Source organism: Phocoena sinus, chromosome 5, assembly GCF_008692025.1.
Source record: "Phocoena sinus isolate mPhoSin1 chromosome 5, mPhoSin1.pri, whole genome shotgun sequence".
Taxonomy (NCBI): domain Eukaryota; kingdom Metazoa; phylum Chordata; class Mammalia; order Artiodactyla; family Phocoenidae; genus Phocoena; species Phocoena sinus.
In genome coordinates this window covers 106896966-106920955 of record NC_045767.1, presented here as the reverse complement: position 1 = coordinate 106920955, position 23990 = coordinate 106896966, and the positions used below count along the sequence as shown (strand labels likewise).

The 23990-nt window shown below is 38.8% G+C and overlaps 1 protein-coding gene across 1 annotated transcript in view; it reads right to left on the bottom strand.

Annotated features, from left to right (window-relative positions):
• The window catches only part of RNF175 (ring finger protein 175), an 80931-nt gene that overhangs the window by 18388 nt on the left and 38553 nt on the right, over positions 1-23990 (bottom strand). Inside the window, 3 exon segments of the mRNA XM_032632003.1 lie at positions 1439-1562; positions 5890-5997; positions 18833-18940. Of these exon segments, the coding sequence (XP_032487894.1) occupies positions 1439-1562; positions 5890-5997; positions 18833-18940 (340 nt within the window).

Below are 23990 nucleotides of genomic sequence, written 5' to 3'. Positions count from 1 at the left end.
TATTTACAATTCATCCAAGTTTGGCATGGCTTAATAGCTCATTCCTTTTCCTAGGGAGCTTTTAAAACAAAGCAGATGCACTGGCTCCACTCCCAGAGTCTGACAATTAGTGTGGGGCTTGGGCACTGGGGTGAGAATGGAGAGTGCTCATCCTTTGCTTCCTCTTTACCTCTGTCACAAGTGTGCACGCACACACACACACACAGACACACACACACCATCGGTTTAAGTCACAGATGGCTGTGCCAGTGGCTCAAGGCAGGGGTTTTTATGTCTCTGGTGGTTGGAAAGAGGATGACAGGAGATGACAAGATGTTGAAGATTGGTGGGGTGGGGTCAGGTGAGAAATCTCCAGGATGTTGGTGCTTAAAGACTTGGTTGTCTTGCCAGGTTAAGTCTCTTCTTCCTGGTTCACTGGCGAACAGAGGACATACAACTCTTCTCTTCCTCTCCTGTCCCTAAACAAGCACAAGAGGCTTTGGGAATTATTTAGAGGGGGGATGGCTCTGGTTTTTGTTGGAGGAAGTAGGAGCAAAAATGCTCCCTCCTGTGTTCACCTTAAACCTTATAAGAAAGGCAGTTGTCTCAGAGATTACACATGGCAGGGCAATTCCAGAATTTCACTATAGAAGTTGGATTCCAGGCTCTAGGAAAAGAGTAAGATGGAGCCTACAGAGATGGGAGGTGAAGTCAAGGTCTTGTTTACTCAGTCCTGTCCCATAAAGAGAGGGAGAACAATAGTCCAGAAGTTCACTCTTCTCTTGTCACTCACACTGGTTTTTCCATTTTACATCTGGCTGTGTACCAAAAGACTGGTAGAGGGCAGAGATGTGGAATTTCTGAAACCACTGGGTCTTCCCTGGAGCCCTTGGTATGCAAGTTTTTAAGAGATGTGCATGTGTTAGACACAGATGGATACTCCTAATATCTGAATCTGGAATCCATCTAACCAGAAAGTATGTCCATTCTGAGTTTTAATTTTAAGAGAGTTAAAAAAAAATTACTAGGGATTTTTTTTTAAATTCCAGGGAAGAATATTACAGTTAGAATACATTTAGCACACTTTTTTTGTCTTCTACTTCTTCAAATGCTGTATAATGATAACTGCTGTATAATGATAATGATAACATCATATCTTTATGATGAGGCATTGGTTGATTCTAAAGTGTTTTATGTGCATAAAATATGACTTTTATTTGCATTAGCAGAGATCAAGTGTTTTTGTTATTGCTGAATTTTTACTAATCCTTTATATGTTGGCAATTGGAGTATGCTAGACATGGTTGCTTTCAGATAATCTGATGCCAGGAGAATCCAGGGAGCAGTTGGGCTGACAGAACCAAAAAAGACTTATCTATTTTTGAAAATGGATGCAAATGTGTAAGATGAGACCATTTTTCCATGTACCATAAATGATTTCAAAGAATGAAAGCAACGCTTCCCCTATAGTAGAAGCCATGTAATCTGAGCAGATCTCTGCAAAGTCTGTCCCCATTACTCCATAGTAGAGGCCATAGAACGAGGGCATGATGCCAAAATCCATGGAATCTCTAGCCTTGATTCTACTGAGAACAACAGTGAAGGGATGTAAGGATGTGGCATTTGTGGGGATGGGTGAGGGCTGCAGCTTGGAAAGTATTGGGTTGGCCAAAAAGTTCATTTGGTTTGGTCAAAAACCCCAAACGAACTTTTTGGCCAACCCAGTATTTCCTGCCATGGTATCTAACAGAGCCTTGGTGGTATTTCCCCCCACTTATTTGTTTAATTTTTTTTTTAATGAAGGAATTTAAAATTCCATTCAAATTTTACTACTCAGGGCTAAGTGGACAAAGTCATTATTGAGAATGTTTAAAGGCTTCTTAGGACTGCAGTGCTGAGACAAGCCAACTCTAACCAGCAGTTCTCAAGCTTGGCTGCGTGTAGAAAAACCTGGGCAGCTTGTAAAAACCTCCATCTCCAGGCTGCACCCTAGGCCAATTACATCAGGCTTTCTGGGGGTGGGGCCTGTGCAGCAATATTTTTGGAGGCTCTCCAGACACCAGATGATTGCAGTGGTCCACTAACATTAGGAACCTCTTTAATAGTCCAATGATTCTCAGCCCTAATTGTAGATTGGAATCACCTGGGGGAGATTTAGACCTATACTGATACACGAGCCCACTTTCAGGGGCTCTAATTTAAGTGGCCTGGGGTGAGGTCGGGGCAGCAGCTAGGGTTGAGAATCCCTGCTATCAAACTTAGATTTTACAGAATGCTTTCAAATACTTTATCTTTCCTAAAAATATTTGAGATAGATATTATTATCCCCAATTTACCTTTGAAAAAACGGAGACTTAGAAAAAGTGATTTGCTTAACATGACAATTGGTACAAAATGAAACCAGGAATCAAGCGCAAATTTTGATGCCCTTTGCTGCTATGCCGTGGTTGCCGTGTGTTAATAAAAAAAATATTTTTGCAAGTTGGATCGTATTTCAAATGCACTAGGATTCTCTGTGACAACCCCTATTTCTTTTTTAAAGGTAAATGTTTCTTTAAAAAGTAAATGATTATATCACCTCACACCAGTTAGAATGGGCATCATCAGAAAATCTACAAACAACAAATTCTGGAGAGGGTGTGGAGAAAATGGAACCCTCACGCACTGTTGGTGGGAATGTAAATTGATACAGCCACTATGGAGAACAGTATGGAGGTTCCTTAAAAACTGAAAATAGGACTACCATATGACCCAGCAATCCCACTACTGGGCATATACCCAGAGAAAACCATAATTTAAAAAGACACATGCACCCAAATGTTCATTGCAACACTCTTTACAATAGCCAGGTCATGGAAGCAACCTAAATGCCCATTGACAGATGAATGGATAAAGAAGATATGTTACATATATACAATGGAATATTACTCAGCCATAAGTAATATTCCATTGGGTCATTTGTAGAGACGTGGATGGACCTAGAGACTATCATACAGAGTGAAATAAGTCAGAAATAGAAAAACAAATATTGTACATTAATGCATATATGTGGAATCTAGAAAAATGGTTCAGATGAACAGTTTTGCAAGGCAGAAATAGAGACACAGATGTAGAGAACAAACGTATGGACACCAAAGGGGGAAAGCGGGGGCAGGGGGGGATTGGTGGTGGTGGGATGATTTGGGAGATGGGGACTGACCTATATATACTAATACATATAAAATAGATAACTAATAAGAACCTGCTGTATTAAAAAAAATTCAAAAAGAAAGTAAATGATTAGCTTCTAATGTAATGTCTGGATCTTAATCATTGCACTTTTGATGTGCTATCTCTGTAAACAGTCTCAAATACTAGCAATGGATATAGGTGGGTCTGACTGAGTTGGGAAGGAAGTGGAGAGAGGAGAGGCATTGGGAAGTCTGTCTCTGGAACCTTCTTCTGGTAGTTTTTGTACTCTTAATTTGAGGAGGAAATGGTAAAGGCAGAGAGCTGTGTAGACCTAGAGGGCAGCCATCTTTTGGTAATGCGAACCGGAATTCCAACACAGCGGGTGGTTTCATCCTTTCAATATTTGAGAATTGGGGCAGTGAGGAAGAATGAAGACGACCTTCCCTCCATACCCAGGGGAGCACGTATTTATAATCTAATTGATAAAAAGTGTAGCAATGAACTCGTGGTTCCACAGAAAAGAATCTTAATACCATAATGCTCAACAAAAATTAGTAGTGAAAAAAATAGTTCCTTCCCATCTGAAGGGTTAGATTCTTTGAATGCCTCACTATAGGAGAATTCCTGGTTAAGGACCTTAAAATTATATGGATAATAATCTTGGGGCAACTCTATTCCCAAGTAACTTCATAAAAGTCCTTATGAATACTTTTACATTCATTAAAGTAATAGAGACAGTATGCTGAAAAAATAAATCCGTGTCTTTCTATAGCTTAAACTAATAATAATAGATCTGTACAGTTATTTTCTATCCCTTTCCTGCTAGAGAATGGTAGGAGTTCCTGCTCTGAAAGTTTCATGAAATACTTATAAAATCAGATTGCTATGTTGCCATAGGAAGAGCCCTTCCTCCCAGGGCTGGCTCTTAATCTGATTGTCTTCCTTATTTTATTTATTTATTATTATTATTTTTTAAAGTAGTTTTTAAGCTTTATTTTATTTTTGGCTGTGTTGGGTCTTCATTGCTGCACGTGGGCTTTCTCTAGTTGCAGCGAGCTGGGGCTACTCTTCGTTGCGGTGCACGGGCTTCTCATTGCGGTGGTTTCTCTTGTTGCAGAACATAGGCTTTAGGTGTGCAGGCTTCAGTAGTTGTGGCATGTGGACTCAGTAGTTGTGGCTCGCGGGCTCTAGAGCACAGGCTCAGTAGTTGTGGTGCACGGGCTTAGTTGCTCCACGGCATGTGGGATCTTCCTGGAGCAGGGCTCGAACCCGTGTCACCTACATTGGCAGGTGGATTCTTAACCACTGCACCACCAGGGAAGCCCTGTCTTCCTTATTTTATGAGTTAAGAGTTGCTGGCCTCTGCCTCTGAATTTCTGTTAAGATCCTAGAGATTTAGAGTAACTTTGATGTGACAGATCTTCCAGGAAATTTTTCATTTGACATGTTTTCCATGGCTGTGCAGTATGTCTTACATTCCCTTTCTAGGACATAGGTTGATTACACAGCCTCAGCTCTGCCCGTGAGACCCTCACCCGTAGCACATCTCAGCAACCATCTTCGCAATGGGAGCATGGTTCTGAGTCATAAATATTATTATCCCAATTTCCTTTATTTCTCCTTAGACTTTCTTGTTTTTTTATTTCTTCACCTCTCTTTCAGTGAAAGTTTCAGTACTCAGTTTCCTCTTTTCCTAACTGCTCCCAGCAAAAGGGATTTCATGGATACCAGAAACAAAATTCCAGAGCAGTGCTGTCCAGTGGAAATATAGATTGGACAAAATTAAAAGTTTTCTTGTAGCCACACTAAAAAGGTAAAAAGAAACACATGAAGTAATTTCACCAATACATCCAGAGTACTATCATCTCAGCATATAATCGATAGAAGAATTATTTTCTTATGCTGTCTTTGAAATCCAAAGTGTATTTTAGACTTACAGCACCTCTTATGTCATAATTTAAGTGCTCCGTAGTTACATAGGCTAGTGGCTACTGTATTGGATAGTATACTTCTAGAGGTTTTAAGGAAGAAGATCTATAGAAGGAAATGACACTTCAGGATTTTGTGGAAGGGAAATTTGTAGTTCAGTAAGAACTACTTTACCGTAAATGTCAGCCTACGTTATTGTTTGTTTGTTTGTTTAAATTTATTTATTAATTTGGCTGCATTGGGTCTTTGTTGCTGCGCGCTGGCTTTTCTCTAGTTGCGGTGATCGGGGGCTACTCTTCATTGCAGTGCGTGGGCTTCTCATTGGGTGGCTTCTCTTGCTGCAGAGCAGGGGCTCTAGTCGTGCAGGCTTCAGTAGTTGTGGCTTATGGTCTCTAGAGCGCAGGCTCTGTAGTTGTGGCGCACAGGCTTAGTTGCTCCGCGGCATGTGGGATCTTTCCGGACCAGGGCTCGAACCCATGTCCCCTGCATTGGCAGGCAGATTCTTAACCACTGCGCCACCAGGGAAGCCCTGTCAGCCTGCTTTTAATGGTGATCTTTTAAACTTATAGACCACGTATAGATTCTCTTTAAAGCTTATAATTTTTGGAAAACTTTTAAATCTGTGGGTTTTCTCTTCCTTTTCTCCTGGTTTTCCCCAGTGATATCTACGATACCAATGATAGGCCTATAAACAACGTGTGCATGGAAAAGTGTAGGGCCAAACATGGCTTCCAGAGACAGAGAACTCGACCAGGTGAATGTTATAAGCAAGTGCTTGGAGATATGAATGTCTTAATTGGAGATACTTACTTGAAAAATAAATTGAATCCACACATTGTAAACATGATAGCCAAATAAACCACAGCACCAAATGCACAGCTGCCTTTTTGGATGAGAAGAAACCATTTGTAGACCAATCTGTGGAGTGAAAAATGGGGAGAATCACAAAACACGATGTACTATAGAATATTTTACCTTTTTAGAACATTGTTATAAGTCAATTTTTAGTTTCTAAAATTCTATTCATTATGCAATATACAGAACATGAGTATATTATATCAGCTAAACCCCGTAATTATCTCGAGTTTTAATACACTATCAACAAGCAGTATATAAACAGTACTATCATGCACATGTGTTTCTGTGTATATGCATATGTAAATTCATTGTGACTTATTTATGTTCCTCATGTAAAAATGGCCTTCAGGACTGGTTATTCTATATGGGACTCTGCCTACCTTCCTCTCCTCCTTTTCTCATTTGGCCCTAGGTTAGCTTAGAGTGGTTTTGGCAAGAGTACTTTGGAGGCAAGCAAAAGATGGGAAGAGAAGTCTAGAGGGGAGACCCCCAGGAGTTTCTCTTCCCTCCTGCTGCCCCAGCCCCAGGGCAGGCATCACCAGCCCTCACCCCATCGCCTCTCCACTCAAACAGCACCCCATGCCCCAGTCCTGGAGCAAGAGTGCTTCAGACTTGTTTTTTCTGCTATGTGGATGGGTCCTTTGTGTGTCCCACACTCACCATGATGACTTCTAAGGCCTTTCCCTCTTCCCACAGGGTCCAAATGGAGAAGGAAGAGTATAGAGAATGAGGGCAAGAGTGGAGATGATCTAGAAGGAGCCATGTACCCTTTTCATTTCCCTCATTCCAGGCAGTAAAAGCCCTTAGAAAAACTACAGAAAGGCCACACGGCTGCTTCGTGCCCGAGAGAATGTGGGAAGAGGATGGAGGCACAGCGTCATTCCTGGGACACCATGGTACAAGGACCCTGCCCACTGGAACAAGAAGAGAGGGTGGAAGGAGGAGGGCTGGGGGCCCCAGGCTTGGTGCCCAGAGAAGATAGGGGGTGCTGGCACATTGCACACAAGGGTGAACAATGGCAGGGGGCCCTGTTCGCCCTCAGCCCTTTCCCTCCTCATCCTCTTGAAGCCCCTCTCCTGCATTTCACCCCACACTTCATTCAGAGTCTCCCTCGAAAGACCTGGCCCCCCCTTTTACCTCTGACCCCTGGAGCCCTGTCCCCAACTCTCACCTTCCCCAACTTCCTCCCTGTTGGAGACATTGCACCAAATGTTTGTGTTCTATGGTATTACTGATGCAATGTTTCAGCGTTATTTATTTTTAAAAAATTTTTATTGAAGTATAGTTGACTTATGATATTTTATTAGTTTCAGGTGTACAACATAGTGAGTTGACATTTTTATGCATTACGAAATGATCACCACTATGAGTCTGGTTACCATCTATCACAATACAAAGTTATTACTATATTATCAACTATACAGGCAGACCTCGCTTTATTGAACTTTGCAGATACTGCAGGGGCTTTTTGTTTGTTTGTTTTTACAAATTGAAGGCTTGTGTCAACACTTTGTCAACCAAGTCTATATATGCCATTTTTTCCAACAGCATTTGCTCACTTTTTGTCTCTGTGTCCCATTTTGGTAGTTCTTGCAAGGTTTCAAACTTTATTATTATTATATTTGTTATGATGACCTGTGATTAGTGATCTTTGATGTTACTATTGTCATTGTTTTGGGGTACCACAAACCACACCCATGTAAGATGGCAAACAATTGATAAATATTGTGTGTGTTCTGACTGCTCCATCCACTGGCCATTCGCCCATCTCTCTCCCTTTCCTCAGCCCTCTCTATTCCCTGAGACACAACAATATTGAAATCAGGCCAATTAATAACCCTACAGTGGTCCCAGTGTTCAAGTGAAAGGAAGAGTTGCGTGTCTCTCACTTTAAATCAGAAGCTAGAAATGATTAAGCATAGTGAGGAAGGCATGTCAAAGCAGAAGTAGGCTGAGAGCTAGGCCTCTTGCACCAAGCAGTGAGCCAAGTTGTGGATGCAAAGGAAAAGTACTTGAAGGAATTTAAAAGTGCTGCTCCAATAAACACAGAAATGAAAGTGAAACAGCCTTATTGCTGATGTGGAGAAAGTTTTAGTGGTCTGGATAGAGGATCAAACCAGCCACTACATTCTCTTAAGCCAAAGCCTAATCCAGAGCAAGGCCCTAACTCCCTTCAATTCCCTGAAGGCTGAGAGAGGTGAAGAAGCTGCAGAAGAAAAGTTTGAAGCTAGCAGAGGTTGGTTCATAAGATTTAAAGAAAGACGCTAGCTCTGTAACACAAAAGTGCAAGGTGAAGCAGCAAGCGCTATTGCACCAGAAAGCTGCAGCAAGTTATCCGGAAGATCTAGCTAAGATAATTAATGACGGTGGCTGCACTAAACGACAGATTTTCAATGTAGACAAAACAGCTTTCTATTGGAAGATGGCTTCTAGGACTTTCACAGCTAGAGAAGAGAAGTCAATGCCTGGCTTCAAAGCTTCAAAGGACAGGCTGACGCTCTTGTTAGGGTTTAATGTAGCTGGTGACTTTAAGTTGAAGCCAATGCTCATCTACCATTCCGAAAATCCTAGGGCCCTGAAGAATTATGCTCAGTCTATTCTGCCTCTGCTCTATAAATGGAACAACAAAGCCTACATGGCAGCACATCTGATTACAACAAGGTTTACTGAATACTTAGTACTCCTCAGAAAAAAAGATTCAAAATATTACTGCTCATTGACAATGCACCTGGTCACTCAAGAGCTCTGACGGAGATGGACAATGAGATTAATGCTTTTATGCCTACTAATACAGTATCCATTCTGCAGCCCATAAATCAAGGACCAATTTCAATTCTTATTATTTAAGAAGTACATTTCACAAGGCTATAGCTGTCATAAATAGTGATTCCTCTGATGGATCTGGGCAAAGTAAATAAAAAACTTTCTGGAGAGGATTCACCATTCTAAATGCTGTTAAGAATACTTGTGATTCATGGGAACAGGTAAAAAATATCAGCATTGACAGGAGTTTGGAAGAAGCTGATTCCAACCCTCATGGATGACTTTGAGGAGTACAAGACTTCAGTGGAAGAAGGAACTGCAGAGGTGGTGGAGATAGCAAGAGAACTAGAATTCGATGTGGAACCTGAAGATGCGACCAAATTGCTGCAATCTCCTGATAAAATTTGAACAAATGAGGAATTGCTTCATGTGGATGAGCAAAGAAAGTGGTTTCTTGAGATGGAATCTTCTCCTGGTGAAGATGCTGTGGAGACCGTTCAAATGACAACAAAGGATTTGGGATATTACATAAACTCAGTTGATGAAGCAGCAGCAGGGTGTGAGAGGACTGACTCCAATTTTGAGAGAAGTTCTATGTGGGTAAAATGCTTTCAAACAGCACCACATGCTGCAGAGAAATCGTCCATGAAAGAGTCAATCGATGAGGCAGACTTCGCTGTCTTATTTTAAGAAATAGCCACAGCAGCCCCAGCCTTCAGTGGCCACCACCCTGATCAGTCAGCAGCCACCAACATGGAGGCAAGACCCTCCGCCAGCAACAAGAGTGCAACCTGCTGAAGGCTCAGATGATGGTTAGCACATTTTAGCAATGCATATTTAAAAATAAGGTATGTACATCGTTTTTTTGAATATATTTCTATCGCACACTTAATAGGCTACAGTATAGTGTAAGCATATATAGTGTAAACTTTTATGTGCACTGGGGAACCAGAAAACTTGTGTGACTCACTCTATTGTGAAATTCACTTTATTGCAGTGGTCTGGAACCCGACGCAAAAGGTATGCCTGTACATTGCATTCCTGTAACTTACTTACTTTATAACGTGAAATTTGTACTTCTTTTTAAAAAAATTATTTAATTTATTTTTAAGTTTGGCTGCCTCGGGACGTAGCTGTGGCACGTGGAATCTTCATTGAGGCATGCAGGATCTTTTGTTGAAGTGCGAGGCCTCTTCATCGTGGTACGTGGGCTTCTCTCTAGTGGCGAGCAGGTTTTCCTCTTCTCTAGTTGTGGCGCGCAGGCTCCAGGGTGTGTGGGATCTGTAGTTGTGGCATGCAGGCTTAGTTGCCTCGAGGTATGTGGGATCTTAGTTCCCCAGCCAGGGATCAAACCTGCGTCCCCTGCATTGTAAGATGGATTCTTTACCACTGGACCACCAGGGAAGTCCCAAAGTTTGTACTTCTTAATTCCTTTCACTTATTTCACCCATTCCTCCACTCCCTTCCCCTGTGGCAACCACTAGTTTGTTCTCTGTATCTATGACTCTGTTTGGTTATGTTTTTTCATTTGTTTGTTTGTTTTTACATGCCACATATAAGTAATATATGATATTTGTCTTTGTCTGACTTTTAAACTTAGTATAACACCCTCTAGGTCCATCCATGTTGTCCAATCAAAATGCAAAATTCAATAATTTTAATGGTTGAGTAATATTCCATCATGGGTATATACCCTATCTTCTTTATCCATTCAGCTATTGATGGACACCTAGGCTGCTTCCATATATTGGCTATTGTAAATGCTGCCATGAACATGGGGGAGCACACATGTTTTTAAATTAGTGTTTTTGTTTTCTTTGGTTAAATACCCAAAAGAGGAATTGCTGGGTGGTAAGGTAATTGTATTTAAACATTTTTTAAAAGAACCTCCATACTGTTTTCCATAGTGGCTCCACCAGTTTACAGTCCCACCCACAGTGCACAAGGGTTCCCTTTTCTTCACATTCTTGCCAACACTTATTACTTCTTGTCTTTTTGATAATAGCCATTTGACAGGTGTGAGATAACATCTCATTATGGTTTTGATTTGCATTTCCTTGATGATTGGTGTTGAGCATCTTTTCATGTGCCTGTTGGCCATCTGTATGTCTTCTTTGGAAAAATGTCTATTCATGTCCTTAGCCCACTTTTAAAATGGATTGTTGGTTTTTGATAGAGTTGTATGAGTTCTTTATATATTTGGAGATTAACCCCTTATTGAACATATCATTTGCAAATATCTTCTCCCATCAGTAGGTTACCTTTTCATTTTTGTTAATAGTTTCCATTGTTGTGCAAAAGCTTTTTAGTTTGATGTGGTCCCATTTGTTTATTTTTGCTTTTGTTGTCCTTGCCTGAGGAGACAGATCAAAAAAATATTGCAAAAACTGATGTCAAAGAGCATACTGCCTATGTTTTCTTCTAGGATTTTTATGGTTTCAGGTCTTACATTTAAACCTTCAATCCATTTTGAGTTTATTTTTGTATATAGTGTAAGAAAATGGTCTAGTTTCATTCTTTTACATGTAGCTGTTCAGTTTTCCAAGTGCCATTTACTGAAGAGACTGTCTTTTTGCCATTGTATATTCTTGCCTCCTTTATTGTAGATTAATTGACCATATTAGCATGGGTTTATTTCTGGACTCTCTATTCTGTTCCACTGATCTAAGTGTCTGTTTCTGTGCCAGTACCATACTGTTTTGATTACTATAGCTTTGTAGTATGGTTTGAAATCAGGAGTGTGATACCTCCAGCTCAGTTCTTCTTTCTCAAGATTGTTTTGGCCATTTGGGGTCTTTTGTGATTCCATACAAATTCTAGGACTGTTTGTGAAAAATGCCATTGGTATTTTAATAGGGATTGCATTGAATCTGTAGATTGCCTTGGGTAGTATGGATATTTAAACAATATTAATTCTTCCAATCCATAAGCCCAGTATATCTCTCTATTTGTGTCATCTTCAATTTCTCTTATCAGTGTCTTACAATTTTCTGACTACAGGTCATTTACCTCCTTAGGTAGGTTATTCCTAGGTATTTTATTCTTTTTGATGCTATGATAAGTGGGATTGTTTCCTTAATTTCTATATCTGATAGTTCATTGTTAGTGTATAGAAATGCAACAGATTTCTTTGTATTAATTTTATATCATGCAACTTTACCAAATTCATTAATGAGCTCTAGTATTTTTCTGGTGACATCTTTAGGATTTTCTACATATAGTATCATGTCATCTGCAAACAGTGACAGTTTTACCTCTTCCTTTCAAATTTAGATTCCTTTTATTTCTTTTACTCCTCTGATTGCTGTGGCTAGGACTTCCAAAACTATCAATATGTTGAATAAAAGTGATGAGAGTGGGCATCCTTGTCTTGTTCCTGATCTTAGAGGAGAAGTGTCCAGCTTCTCACTGTTGAGTATGATGTTAGCTGTGGGTTTGTCATAAATGGAATTTAGTATGTTGAGGTATGTTCCCTCTATACCCACTTTGTTGAGAGCTTTTATCATAAATCAATGTTGAATTTTTCAAATGCCTTTTCTGAACCCATTGAGATGATCATGTGATTTTTTTTTTTAAACATCTTTATTGGGGTATAATTGCTTTACAATGGTGTGTTAGTTTCTGCTTTATAACAAAGTGAATCAGCTATACATATACATATGTTCCCATATGTCTTCCCTCTTGCGTCTCCCTCCCTCCCACTCTCCCCATCCCACCCCTCCAGGCTGTCACAAAGCACCGAGCTAATATCCCTATGCCTTGCGGCTGCTTCCCCCTAGCTATCTACCTTACTACGTTTGTTAGTGTGTATATGTCCATGACTCTCTCTCGCCCTGTCAAAACTCACCCTTCCCGCTCCCTGATCATGTGATTTTTATCCTTTGTTTTGTTAATGTGGTGTATCATGTTGATTGACCTGTGGATGCTGAACTATCCTTGCATCCCTGGAATAAATCCCACTTGATCATGGTGTATGATCCTTTTAATGTATTGTTGAATTTGGTTTCCAAATATTTTTTGAAGATATTTGCATCTATGATCATCAAGGATATCGGCCTGTAATTTTCTTTTTTGGTAGTGTTTTTGTCTGGTTTTGGTATCAGGGTATTACTAGCCTTGTAGATTGAGTTTGAGAGTGTTCCTTCCTCTTTAATTTTTTGGAATAGTTTGAGAAGGATTAGTATTAACTCTTCTTTAAATGTTTGGTAGAACTCCCTGTGAAGCATCTGGTCCTGGACTTTTGTTTTTTGGAAGTTTTTGATTACTGATTCAATTTCATTACTAGTAATTGGTCTTTTCAGATTTTCTATTTCATCCTGATTCAGTCTTGGAAGATTGTATTTTTCTAGCAATTTATCCATTTTTTCTAGGTTGTGTAATTTGTTGGCAGATAATTGTTCATAGTAGTCTCTTATGATTGTTTGTATGTTTGTGGTATTGGTTGTAATTTCTCCTATTTCACTTCTGATTTTATTTACTTGGGCCCTCTCCTTTTTTCTCAATGAGACTGGCTAAGGTAGGTTCTCAATGAGACTGGCTAAGGTAGGTTCATCAGTTTTGTTTATCCTTTCAAAAAACAGCTCTTAGTTTCATTGATCTTTTTAAATTTTTTAAAGTCTCTATTTCATTTATTTCCACTTTGATCTTTATTATTTCCATTCTTCTACTAACTTTGGGCTTTGTATAATCTTCTTTTTCTAGTTCCTTTTAGTTGTAAATTTAGGTTGTTTATTTGAGATTTTTCTTGTTTCTTGAGGTTGGCCTGTATTGCTATGAACTTCCCTCTTAAAACTGATTTGCTGCATCCCATAGATTTTGGATCTTTATGTTTCCATTTTCATTTGTCTTGAGGTGTTTTTTGATTTCCTTTTTATTTCTTTGTTCACCCATTGGTCGTTTAGTAGCAAGTTGTTTAGTATCCATGTGTTTATATTTTTTCCAGTTTTTTTCTTGTAATTGATTTCTACTTTTATACTGTTGTGATCAGGAAAAACACTTGATATGATTTTGATCTTCTTAAATTTATTGACACTTGTTTGACACATGGCCTAGCATGTTATCTACCCTGGAGAATGTTCCATGTGCACTTGAATAGAATGTGTATTCTGCAGTTTTTGGATGCAGTGTTCTATATATATCTATTAAGTTCATCTGATCTAATCATTTAAGGCCAATGTTTCCTTACTGATTTTCTATCTGGCTGATCTATCCATTGATATAAGTGGAACAGTAAAATCCCTTGCTCTTATTGTATTGCTGTCGATTTCTCCCTTTATGTCTGTTAATATTTGTTATATTGTATTTAGTCCTCCTAATGTTGGGTGCATAAATATTCACAGATATTATATCCTTTTCTTGGACTGACCCCTTTATAATTTTGTAATGCCTTTCTTTGTCTTTTGTTTTAGTCTTTGTTTTAAAGTCTATTTTGTCTGATATGAGTATTGCTACCCTAGCTTTCTTTTAGTTTCCATTTGCATGGAATATCTTTTCCCATCTTTTCAGTTTAAGTCAGTGTGTGTTTTTAGATCTGATGTGAAGCCAGCATATAAATGGGTTTGGGTTTTTTTTTAAATCCATTCAGCCACCCTATGTCCTTTGATTGGAGCATTTAGTCCATTTACATTTAAAGTTCTTATGATAAGTATGTACTTATTGCCATTTTGTTAATTGTTTTTTGGTCATTTTTGTAGTTCTCTGTTCCTTTCTCCTTCTTTTAGTCTCTTCCCCTGTGGTTTGATGATTTTCTTTAGTGTTAGGTTAGAGTTCTTTTCACTTTGTTTTTTGGTATTTCTATTGTGGGTTTTTGGTTTGTGGTTCATGAGTTTCATATACATGTAACTATATATATATATGTGTGTGTGTGTGTGTGTGTGTGTTTGTTTCAAGCTGATGGTCACTTATTTGAATACATTCTAGAAGTACTACATTTTTACTTCCCTCCAGCCCATGTTTTATGGTTTTGGCATCAAATTTTATATCTTTTCACTTTGTGTATCCCTTAACTACTTATTGTAGTTATAGTTTATTTTACAAATTTTGTCCTTTAACCTTCATACTACTGGTGGTTGATCCACTGCCTTCACTATCTATTTGCCTTTACCAGTGAATTTCTTTTCTTTCACATATTTTCTTATGTCTAGTTATGGCTATTTGTTTTCCACTTAAAGAAAACCCATCAACATTTCTTGTAAGGCTGGTTTAGTGGTGATGAACTCTTAGTTTTTGCCTACCTGGGAACCTCTTTATTTCTCCTTCAATTCTGAATGATAACCTTTCTGGGAAGAGTATTCTTGGTTGTAATTTTTTTTCCTTTTAGCACTTTAAATATATCCTGCCCCTCTCTTTTGGCTTGTAAAGTTTCTGCTGAAAAATTGGGGGTTTCCTTGTATATCACTTATTTTTTCTTGCTGCCTTTAAAATATTCTCTTTAACTTTTGCCATTTCAATTATGACATGTGTTGATGTGGATCACTTTGGGTTCATTATGTTTAGAATTCTCTGTGCTTCCTGGATCTGCATATCTGTTTCGATTAGGGAATTGTTCAGTCATTATTTCTTCAAAGAAATTTTCTGTCCCTTTCTCCCTCTCTTCTCCTTCTCGGACCCCTGTAATGTGAATGTTAGTATACTTGATGCTGTCCCAGAGGTCCCTTAATATATCCTCATTTTTTTAAATTCTTTTTTCTTTTTATTGTTCTGATTGGGTGATTTCCACTATTCTGTCTTCCAGGTCACTGATCCATTCTTCTGTATCATCTAATCTGCTGTTGATTCCCTCTAGTGTATTTTTCATTTCAGTTTTTGTATTCTTCAGCTCTGATTGGTTCTCTTCCTAACTATATGTTGAAGTTCTCACTGTGTTCCTCCATTCTTTTCCCAAGATCTGTGAGCATCTTTATGACAATTAACTGAATTCTTTATCAGGTAAATTACTTATCTCTGTTTCATTAGTTTTTTTTTTTTTTTTCTGGAATTTTATCTTGTTCTGTTCTTTCAAATTCCTTTGTCTCCTCATTTGTTTGGCCTTTTGTATTTGTTTCTACGAATTAGGTGTAATAGTTACTTCCCAGTCTTGAAGGAGGTGGCCTTGTGCAGCAACACCCCTGTGTGGACTGTGTGTGCTGGACAGCTTTGGCAGGCTGGCTAGGGCTGGAGTGGGCATGGGCTGGGGATTTCCTAGGGCATGCTGGGGCTGGGCTGCCTAGGCAGGATGGCTGGAGTGGGTGTGGGCTGGGGTCATTGCTATTTTAAAAGATACTGTGCTTCACTGAGTTCTGGTTAGAAGGGACCTTATGAAATATGATTTAAATGGGGGTTTGTGGGCTTGCCTGATAAATGATTTGTCATTTAAATTATTTCTATGATGAAATGCTTTCTCCACTTCAAGCAAGTGACATACAAGAGTTATCTAGACAGCACCTTCTCCTATAGGTGTAATCCTGCCTCATCAGAGGGGTCAACAATGGAGAGTTACTTGGAGCAGGAAACTCACGTGGGCTGCACAAGGTGTCTTAAATCACTATGAGGCTGTGTCATCTCCAAAGGGAGCCAGAAAGGGCTTTTGTGGTCTTTTTGCCACAGTGACTCCTTGGGCCATCAGTCCTTATGACCTGCCAGTGTTGAGCACTGTGGAGCATTGATCAGTGCATCGAGATAAAGGCAGAAGTTAATGTTGCCAAAAAGGGTGATGATGGGAAAAGTGGGAAAAGTGGTAGCTCTGAGAGGATACCCTCCAACCCTCACAACACTGGCAGCACCAGAGTGGGCTTCCCTGAACTCCACATGTACTTTCTGCCCATCTCAAGGTTGTACCAGCATTAGAGGTGTGTCTGATTAATAACTGTTTAAACTGTAGGCTTTCTCTGTGCAAAGCAGCTGGTTGATATAATTAAGCCACAGCATGTTCTTGGGGCAGAAGCTTTGCATTCCAGTAGTCCGTGGCTTGATTCTGGGCTCCCTGGCTTACTACCTGTGAGACCTTGGCCACCCTATTTAGCATTTCTGAACTGTGATTGCCTCATTTATGAAGTGAGGAGGGTAGCACCAGATCCTAAAGCAGTCCCGAAGATTATGTGAGAAAATTTAGTAACTCAATATGTCATATTGTTGTTATAGTTGTGTTATGTTTTCCAAATGTACCCCTCCCTCTCCCCACTCAAATCTTCCTGCTTATTGGCGGTATGAGTTTGTAAAGCCCAGAACTTCCTTGCTACTCAGATTACACTGGACACAGATATGCTAGATCAGAAATTGTGTTGGTGTCAGAGCAGCCTCCACAAAGGGAAGCTTGGCCTTAAGTTGGAGTTGATGTGATCGAGCCTAGCTCTTTGTGGCTGGCCCATGGCCTGTTTTTGAGCCTGAATATTGCTTGACAGACAACTCAACTCTAGTAGAGAGGAAACCCACTTCCCTTTCTCAGTTCTCTTTTCCACAGAGGAGCCCTGGTATACTCTGGGAGTGGAACAGCCGGTTTTTAAATGGCGTTGGTACTGGAGACTCTTCTTGGGTTTGCCTTCTGCACCGTGCCAATTTGTTCCAACCAGCTTTTCTTGTTTGTCATGAAATCTTCCACTTCCAAATGGAACATAGCTAATATGGGACTTACCTATAATATGATGAATAAGCAACGATCCATAAAGATCCTTAGGGTGTACTACCTCTCATGAACTGGAGCTTCTTTATCCAGGAAGAAATGGGACCTTAATGAGCCTCTCCCATTGTTGTCTCTTAAGATGTCAGTGGAGCATCTTGGCTCTCAGACTGTGTCAGGGCTCGGAGCTGAGCAGCCTGAAGAAGGTGGGGTGGGAGCACGGTGAACATGAGCAGCAGACAGCATGGGCCCTGGCCATCTGAGATATAGGAGCTGTGAAGTGCCATGAGGCCGCATTTGGGTACTTTCGGTATTGGAGTTCCTCTTCATGTGCACAGAAATACAGCATTTAGCTCAGGTAATTCATTATACAGTAGAAAAGTGAACCATTCTCATTGAAATAGACTATGGATTATGTTCAGGGGATGAAAACAAGTAAATTTCAATTCATCCAAAACTTAGACCGCTTTCACAAGTTTTAAACAACTTATATTTTGTAAGAAGGAGGAAGGATACCATATGTCCATTTACTGATGGATAAACCACGCCCTACAAAGGCTGTGTAAAACTCCAAACTGGCCAATTTAGAAGGTCTCTTAATACCACCCTAAAGCTCTTCCCCAAATGGGATTAAATTAAGATACTCATAAACCAGAATTCATTTATTTGAATTTCAGTCTTTATCTTTACATTTATTTATCTGGTTTCTCTCACTGAATATATTTTCCTTCTCCAAAGTAGAAGAAAAAATTGATATTTATCTCTCCCACTTTTCTAGAGGATTAAAAAAGAATACCTGAATGGCTAAAACATCATAAAAATATTTCATAGAAGCTTATGATTTATTCTCCTACACAGATCAAAATTTGACATTGCCTTATTATCATCGAACACTACACATTTTCTCTTCATCTCATCAGTTTTATCTGGATTGGATTCAGATCTTGTTCAGAACAAGAACACAGAGAGCAAGGACAAACTTGTGGGCACATTATGAGGTTATAAGCCCTTTGGAAAGATTTGTGAATGATCTGATGGAATTATATACATTTCAAGAGGTTGGCAATGGGAATTAAAGTGAGCACTGGAATATTAAACTTCACTTGTTATGAGAGTAATAGCTTGTCCATTACTCATGATTTATCAGACATAAAATACATACGTAGTTGTTAGAAGTACAAACTTCCAACTCTTGCTTTATGATAAAACGTATGTGATGTGACTTAGCATGGGATCCAATAAAATGCTGAGGAAAAAGCCAACATGCAAATAGTGCTCTAAAAAATTTAAACAATAGTTTCACTTCTCTTTCTCCAGGCCTTCACTAGCTGATGTCTAAAATAATAAATTTCACAGACATGTTGGAATCACCATTAAATAGGAATGTGAATGCACAGCAGTAGAGCAAATCTCCAGTTTTGCTACAAAGGGTCAAAGAGGTGTAATACCCTCCTCCCCATCATGAAAATGGATATTAAATATACTTTCTAATGGTTAAAATTAAGGGTGTGGTGGGGAAAGAACGAATGGAATACATACTGTGGTGTTCTCCCTGAGAGGGGTTTTCGGGTAGTGCTGAAGAGGATGTAGCTGGTAATAACTGAGAACATTCCCCACATAGACAGAAATCACCACCAGTAAAGTTTTTATTTTAACATCTTTATTGGAGTATAATTGCTTTACAACGGTGTGTTAGTTTCTGCTTTATAACAAAGTGAATCAGTTATACATATACATATGTTCCCATATCTCTTCCCTCTTGCATCTCCCTCCCTCCCACCCTCCCTAACCCACCCCTCTGGGTGGTCACAAACCACCTAGCTGATCTCCCTGTGCTATGCGGCTACTTCCCACTAGCTATCTATTTTACGTTTGGTAGTGTATATATGTCCATGCCACTCTCTCACTTTGTCACAGCTTACCCTTCCCCCTCCCCATATCCTCAAGTCCATTCTCTAGTAGGTCTGAGACTTTATTCCCGCCTTACCCCTAGGTTCTTCATGACCTTTTTTTTTCTTGGATTCCATATATATGTGTTAGCATATGGTATTTGTTTTTCACTTTCTGACTTCACTCTGTATGACAGACTCTAGGTCCATCCACCTCACTACAAATAACTCAATTGCGTTTCTTTTAATGGCTGAGTAATATTCCATTGTATATATGTACCACATCTTCTTTATCCATTCATCTGTTGATGGACACTTAGGTCGCTCCCATGTCATGGCTATTTCAAATAGAGCTGCAATGAACATTTTGGGACATGACTCTTTTTGAATTATGGTTTCCTCAGGGGATATGCCCAGTAGTGAGATTGCTTGGTCGTATGGTAGTTCTATTTGTAGTATTTTAAGGAACCTCCATACTGTTCTCCATAGTGGCTGTACCAATTCACATTCCAACCAACAGTGCAAGAGTGTTCCCTTTTCTCAACACCCTCTCCAGCATTTATTGTTTCTAGATTTTTTGATGATGGCCCTTCTGACTGGTGTGAGATGAGATCTCATTGTAGTTTTGATTTGCATTTCTCTAATGATTAGTGATGTTGAACATTCTTTAATGTGTTTGTTGGCAATATGTATATCTTCTTTGGAGAAATGTCTATTTAGGTCTTCTGCCCATTTTTGGATTGGGTGGTTTGTTTTTTTGTTATTGATCTGCATGAGCTGCTTGTATATTTTGGAGATGAATCCTTTGTCAGTTGCTTCATTTGCAAATATTTTCTCCCATTCTGAGGGCTGTCTTTTGGTCTTGTTTATGGTTTCCTTTGCTGTGCAAAAGCTTTGAAGTTTCATTAGGTACCATTTGTTTATTTTTGCTTTTATTTCCATTTCTCTAGGAGGTGGGTCAAAAAGGATCTTGCTGTGATTTATGTCATATAGTGTTCTACCTATGTTTTCCTCTAAGAGTTTGATAGGGTCTGGTCTTACACTTAGGTCTTTAATCCATTTTGAGTTTATTTTTGTGTATGGTGTTAAGGAGTGTTCTAATTTCATATTTTTACATGTACCTGTCCAGCTTTCCCAGCACCACTTATTGAAGAGGATGTCTTTTCTCCACTGTATATTCTTGCCTCCTTTATCAAAGATAAGGTGACCATATGTGCGTGGGCTTATCTCTGGGCTTTCTATACTGTTCAATTGATCTATATATCTGTTTTTATGCCAGTACCCTACTGTCTTGATTATTGTAGTTTTGTAGTATAGTCTGAAGTGCAGGAGCCTGATTCCTCCAGCTCCGTTTTTCTTTCTCAAGATTGCTTTGGCTATTCGGGGTCTTTTGTGTTTCCATACAAATGGTGAAATTTTTTATTCTAGTTCTATGAAAAATGCCAGTGGGAGTTTGATAGGGATTGCACTGAATCTGCAGACTGCTTTGGATAGTAGAGTCATTTTCACAATGTTGATTCTTCCAATCCATGAACATGGTATATCTCTCCATCTATTTGTATCATCTATAATTTCTTTCATCTGTGTCATAATTTTCTGCATACAGGTCTTTGTCTCCTTAGGTAGGTTTATTCCTATATATTTTATTCTTTTTGTTGCAGTGGTAAATGAGAGTGTTTTCTTAATTTCACTTTCAGATTTTTCATCATTAGCGTATAGGAATACAAGAGATTTCTGTGCATTAATTTTGTATCCTGCTACTTTACCAAATTCATTGATTAGATCTAGTAGTTTTCTGGTAGCATCTTTAGGATTCTCTATGTATAATATCATGTCATCTGCAAACAGTGACAGCTTTACTTCTTATTTTCCAATTTAGATTCCTTTTTCTTCTCTGATTGCTGTGGCTAAAACTTCCAAAACTACATTGAATAAGCGTGGTGAAAGTGGGCAACCTTGTCTTCTTCCTGATCTTAGTGGGAATGGTTTCAGTTTTTCACCATTGAGAATGATATTGGCTGTGGATTTGTCATATATGGCCTTTATTAGGTTGAGGAAAGTTCCCTCTATGCCTACTTTCTGGATGGTTTTTATCATAATTGGGTGTTGAATTTTGTTGAAAGCTTTCTCTGCATCTGTTGAGATGATCATATGTTTTTCCTCCTTCAATTTGTTAATATGGTGTGTCACACTGATTGATTTGCGTATATTGAAGAATCCTTGCATTCCTGGAATAAACCCCACTTGATCATGGTGTATGATCCTTTTAATGTGCTGTTGGGTTCTGTTTGCTAGTATTTTGTTGAGGATTTTTGCATCTACGTTCATCAGTGATATTAGCCTGTAGTTTTCTTTCTTTGAGATATCTTTGTCTGGTTTTGGTATCAGAGTGATGGTAGCCACATAGAATGAGTTTGGGAGTGTTCCTCCCTCTGCTATATTTTGGAAGAGTTTGAGAAAGATAGGTGTTAGCTCTTCTCTAAATGTTTATAGTATTCGCCTGTGAAGCATCTGGTCCTGGGCTTTTACTTGTTGGAAGATTTTTAATCTGAGTTTCAATTTCAGTGCTTGTGATTTGTGTGTTCATAGTTTCTATTTCTTCCTGGTTCAGTCTTGGCATGTTGTACATTTCTAAGAACTTGTCCATTTCTTCCAGGCTGTCCATTTTATTGACATAGAGTTGCTTGTAGTAATCTCTCATGATCCTTTGTATTTCTGCAGTGTCAGCTGTTACTTCTCCTTTTTCATTTCTAATTCTATTGATTTGAGTCTTCTCCCTTTTTTTTCGTGATGAGTCTGACTAATGGTTTATCAATTTTATTTATCTTCTCAAAGAACCAGCTTTTACTTTTATTGATCTTTGCTATCACTTCCTTCATTTCGTTTTCATTTATTTCTGATCTGATCTTTATGATTTCTTCCCTTCTGCTAACTTTGGGGTTTTTTTGTTCTTCTTTCTCTAATTGCTTTAGGTGCAAGGTCACATTGTTTATTTGAGATGTTTCCTGTTTCTTAAGGTAGGATTGTATTGCTATAAACTTCCCTCTTAGAGCTGCTTTTGCTGCATTCAATAGGTTTTGGGTCTTCATGTCTCCATTGTCATTTATTTCTAGGCATTTTTTGATTTCCTCTTTGATTTCTTCAGTGATCACTTCGTTATTAAGTAGTGTATGGTTTAGCCTCCATGTGTTTGTATTTTTTACAGATTTTTTTCCTATAGTTGATAGCATTGTGGTCAGATAAGATGCTTGATAAGATTTCAATTTTCTTAAATTTACCAAGGCCAGATTTGTGGCCCAAGATATGATCTATCCTGGTGAATGTTCCATGAGCACTTGAGAATAATGTGTATTCTGTTGTTTTTGGATGGAATGTCCTATAAATATCAATTAAGTCCATCTTGTTTAATGTGTCATTTAAAGCTTGTGTTTCCTTATTTATTTTCATTTTGGATGATCTGTCCGTTGGTGAAAGTGGGGTGTTAAAGTCCCCTACTATGATTGTGTTACTGTCGATTTCCCCTTTTATGGCTGTTAGTATTTGCCTTATGTATTGAGGTGCTCCTATGTTGGGTGCATAAATATTTATAATTGTTATATCTTCTTCTTGGATCGATCCCTTGACCATTATGTAGTGTCCTTCTTTGTCTCTTGTAATAGTCTTTGTTTTAAAGTCTATTTTGTCTGCAATGAGAATTGCTACTACAGCTTTCTTCTGGTTTCCATTTGCATGGAATATCTTTTTCCATCCCCACACTTTCAGTCTGTATTTGTCCCTGGGTCTGAAGTGGGCCTCTTGTAGACAGCATATATAAGGGTCTTGTTTTTGTATCCATTCAGCCAGTCTGTGTCTTTTGGTGGGAGCATTTAATCCATTTACATTTAAGGTAATTATCGATATGTATGTTCCTATTCCCATTTTCTTAATTGTTTTGGGTTTGTTATTGTGGGTCTTTTCCTTCTCTTGTGTTTCCTGCCTAGAGAAGTTCCTTTAGCATTTGTTGTAAAGCTGGTTTGGTGGTGCTGAACTCTCTCAGATTTTGCTTGTCTGTAAAGGTTTTAATTTCTCCATCAAATCTGAATGAGATCCTTGCTGGTTAGAGTGATCTTTGTTGTAGGTTTTTCTCCTTCATCACTTTAAATATGTCCTGCCATTCCCTTCTAGCTTGCAGAGTTTCTGCTGAAAGATCCGCTGTTAACCTTATGGGGCTTCCTTTGTGTGTTATTTTTCCCTTGCTACTTTTAATATGTTTTCTTTGTATTTAATATTTGATAGCTTGATTAATATGTATCTTGGCGTGTTTCTCCTTGGATTTATCCTGTATGAGACTTTATGTGCTTCCTAGACTTGATTAACTATTTCCTTTCCCATATTAGAGACGTTTTCAACTATAATCTCTTCAAATATTTTCTCAGTCCCTTTCTTTTTCTCTTCTTCTTCTGAGACCCGTATAATTCGAATGTTGGTGCGTTTAATGTTGTCCCAGAGGTGTCTGAGACTGTCTTCAGTTCTTTTCATTCTTTTTTCTTTTTTCTGCTCTGCAGTAGTTATTTCTACTATTTTATCTTCCAGGTGACTTATACGTCCTTCTGCCTCAGTTATACTGCTATTGATCCCTTCTAGAGTATTTTTAATTTCATTCATTGTGTTATTCATCATTGCTTGTTTCCTCTTTAGTTCTTCTAGGTCCTTGTTAAGTGTTTCTTGAATTTTCTCTTTTCTATTTCCAAGATTTTGGATCATCTTTACTATCACTATTCTGAATTCTTCTTCAGGTAGACTGCCTATTTCTTCTTCATTTGTTAGGT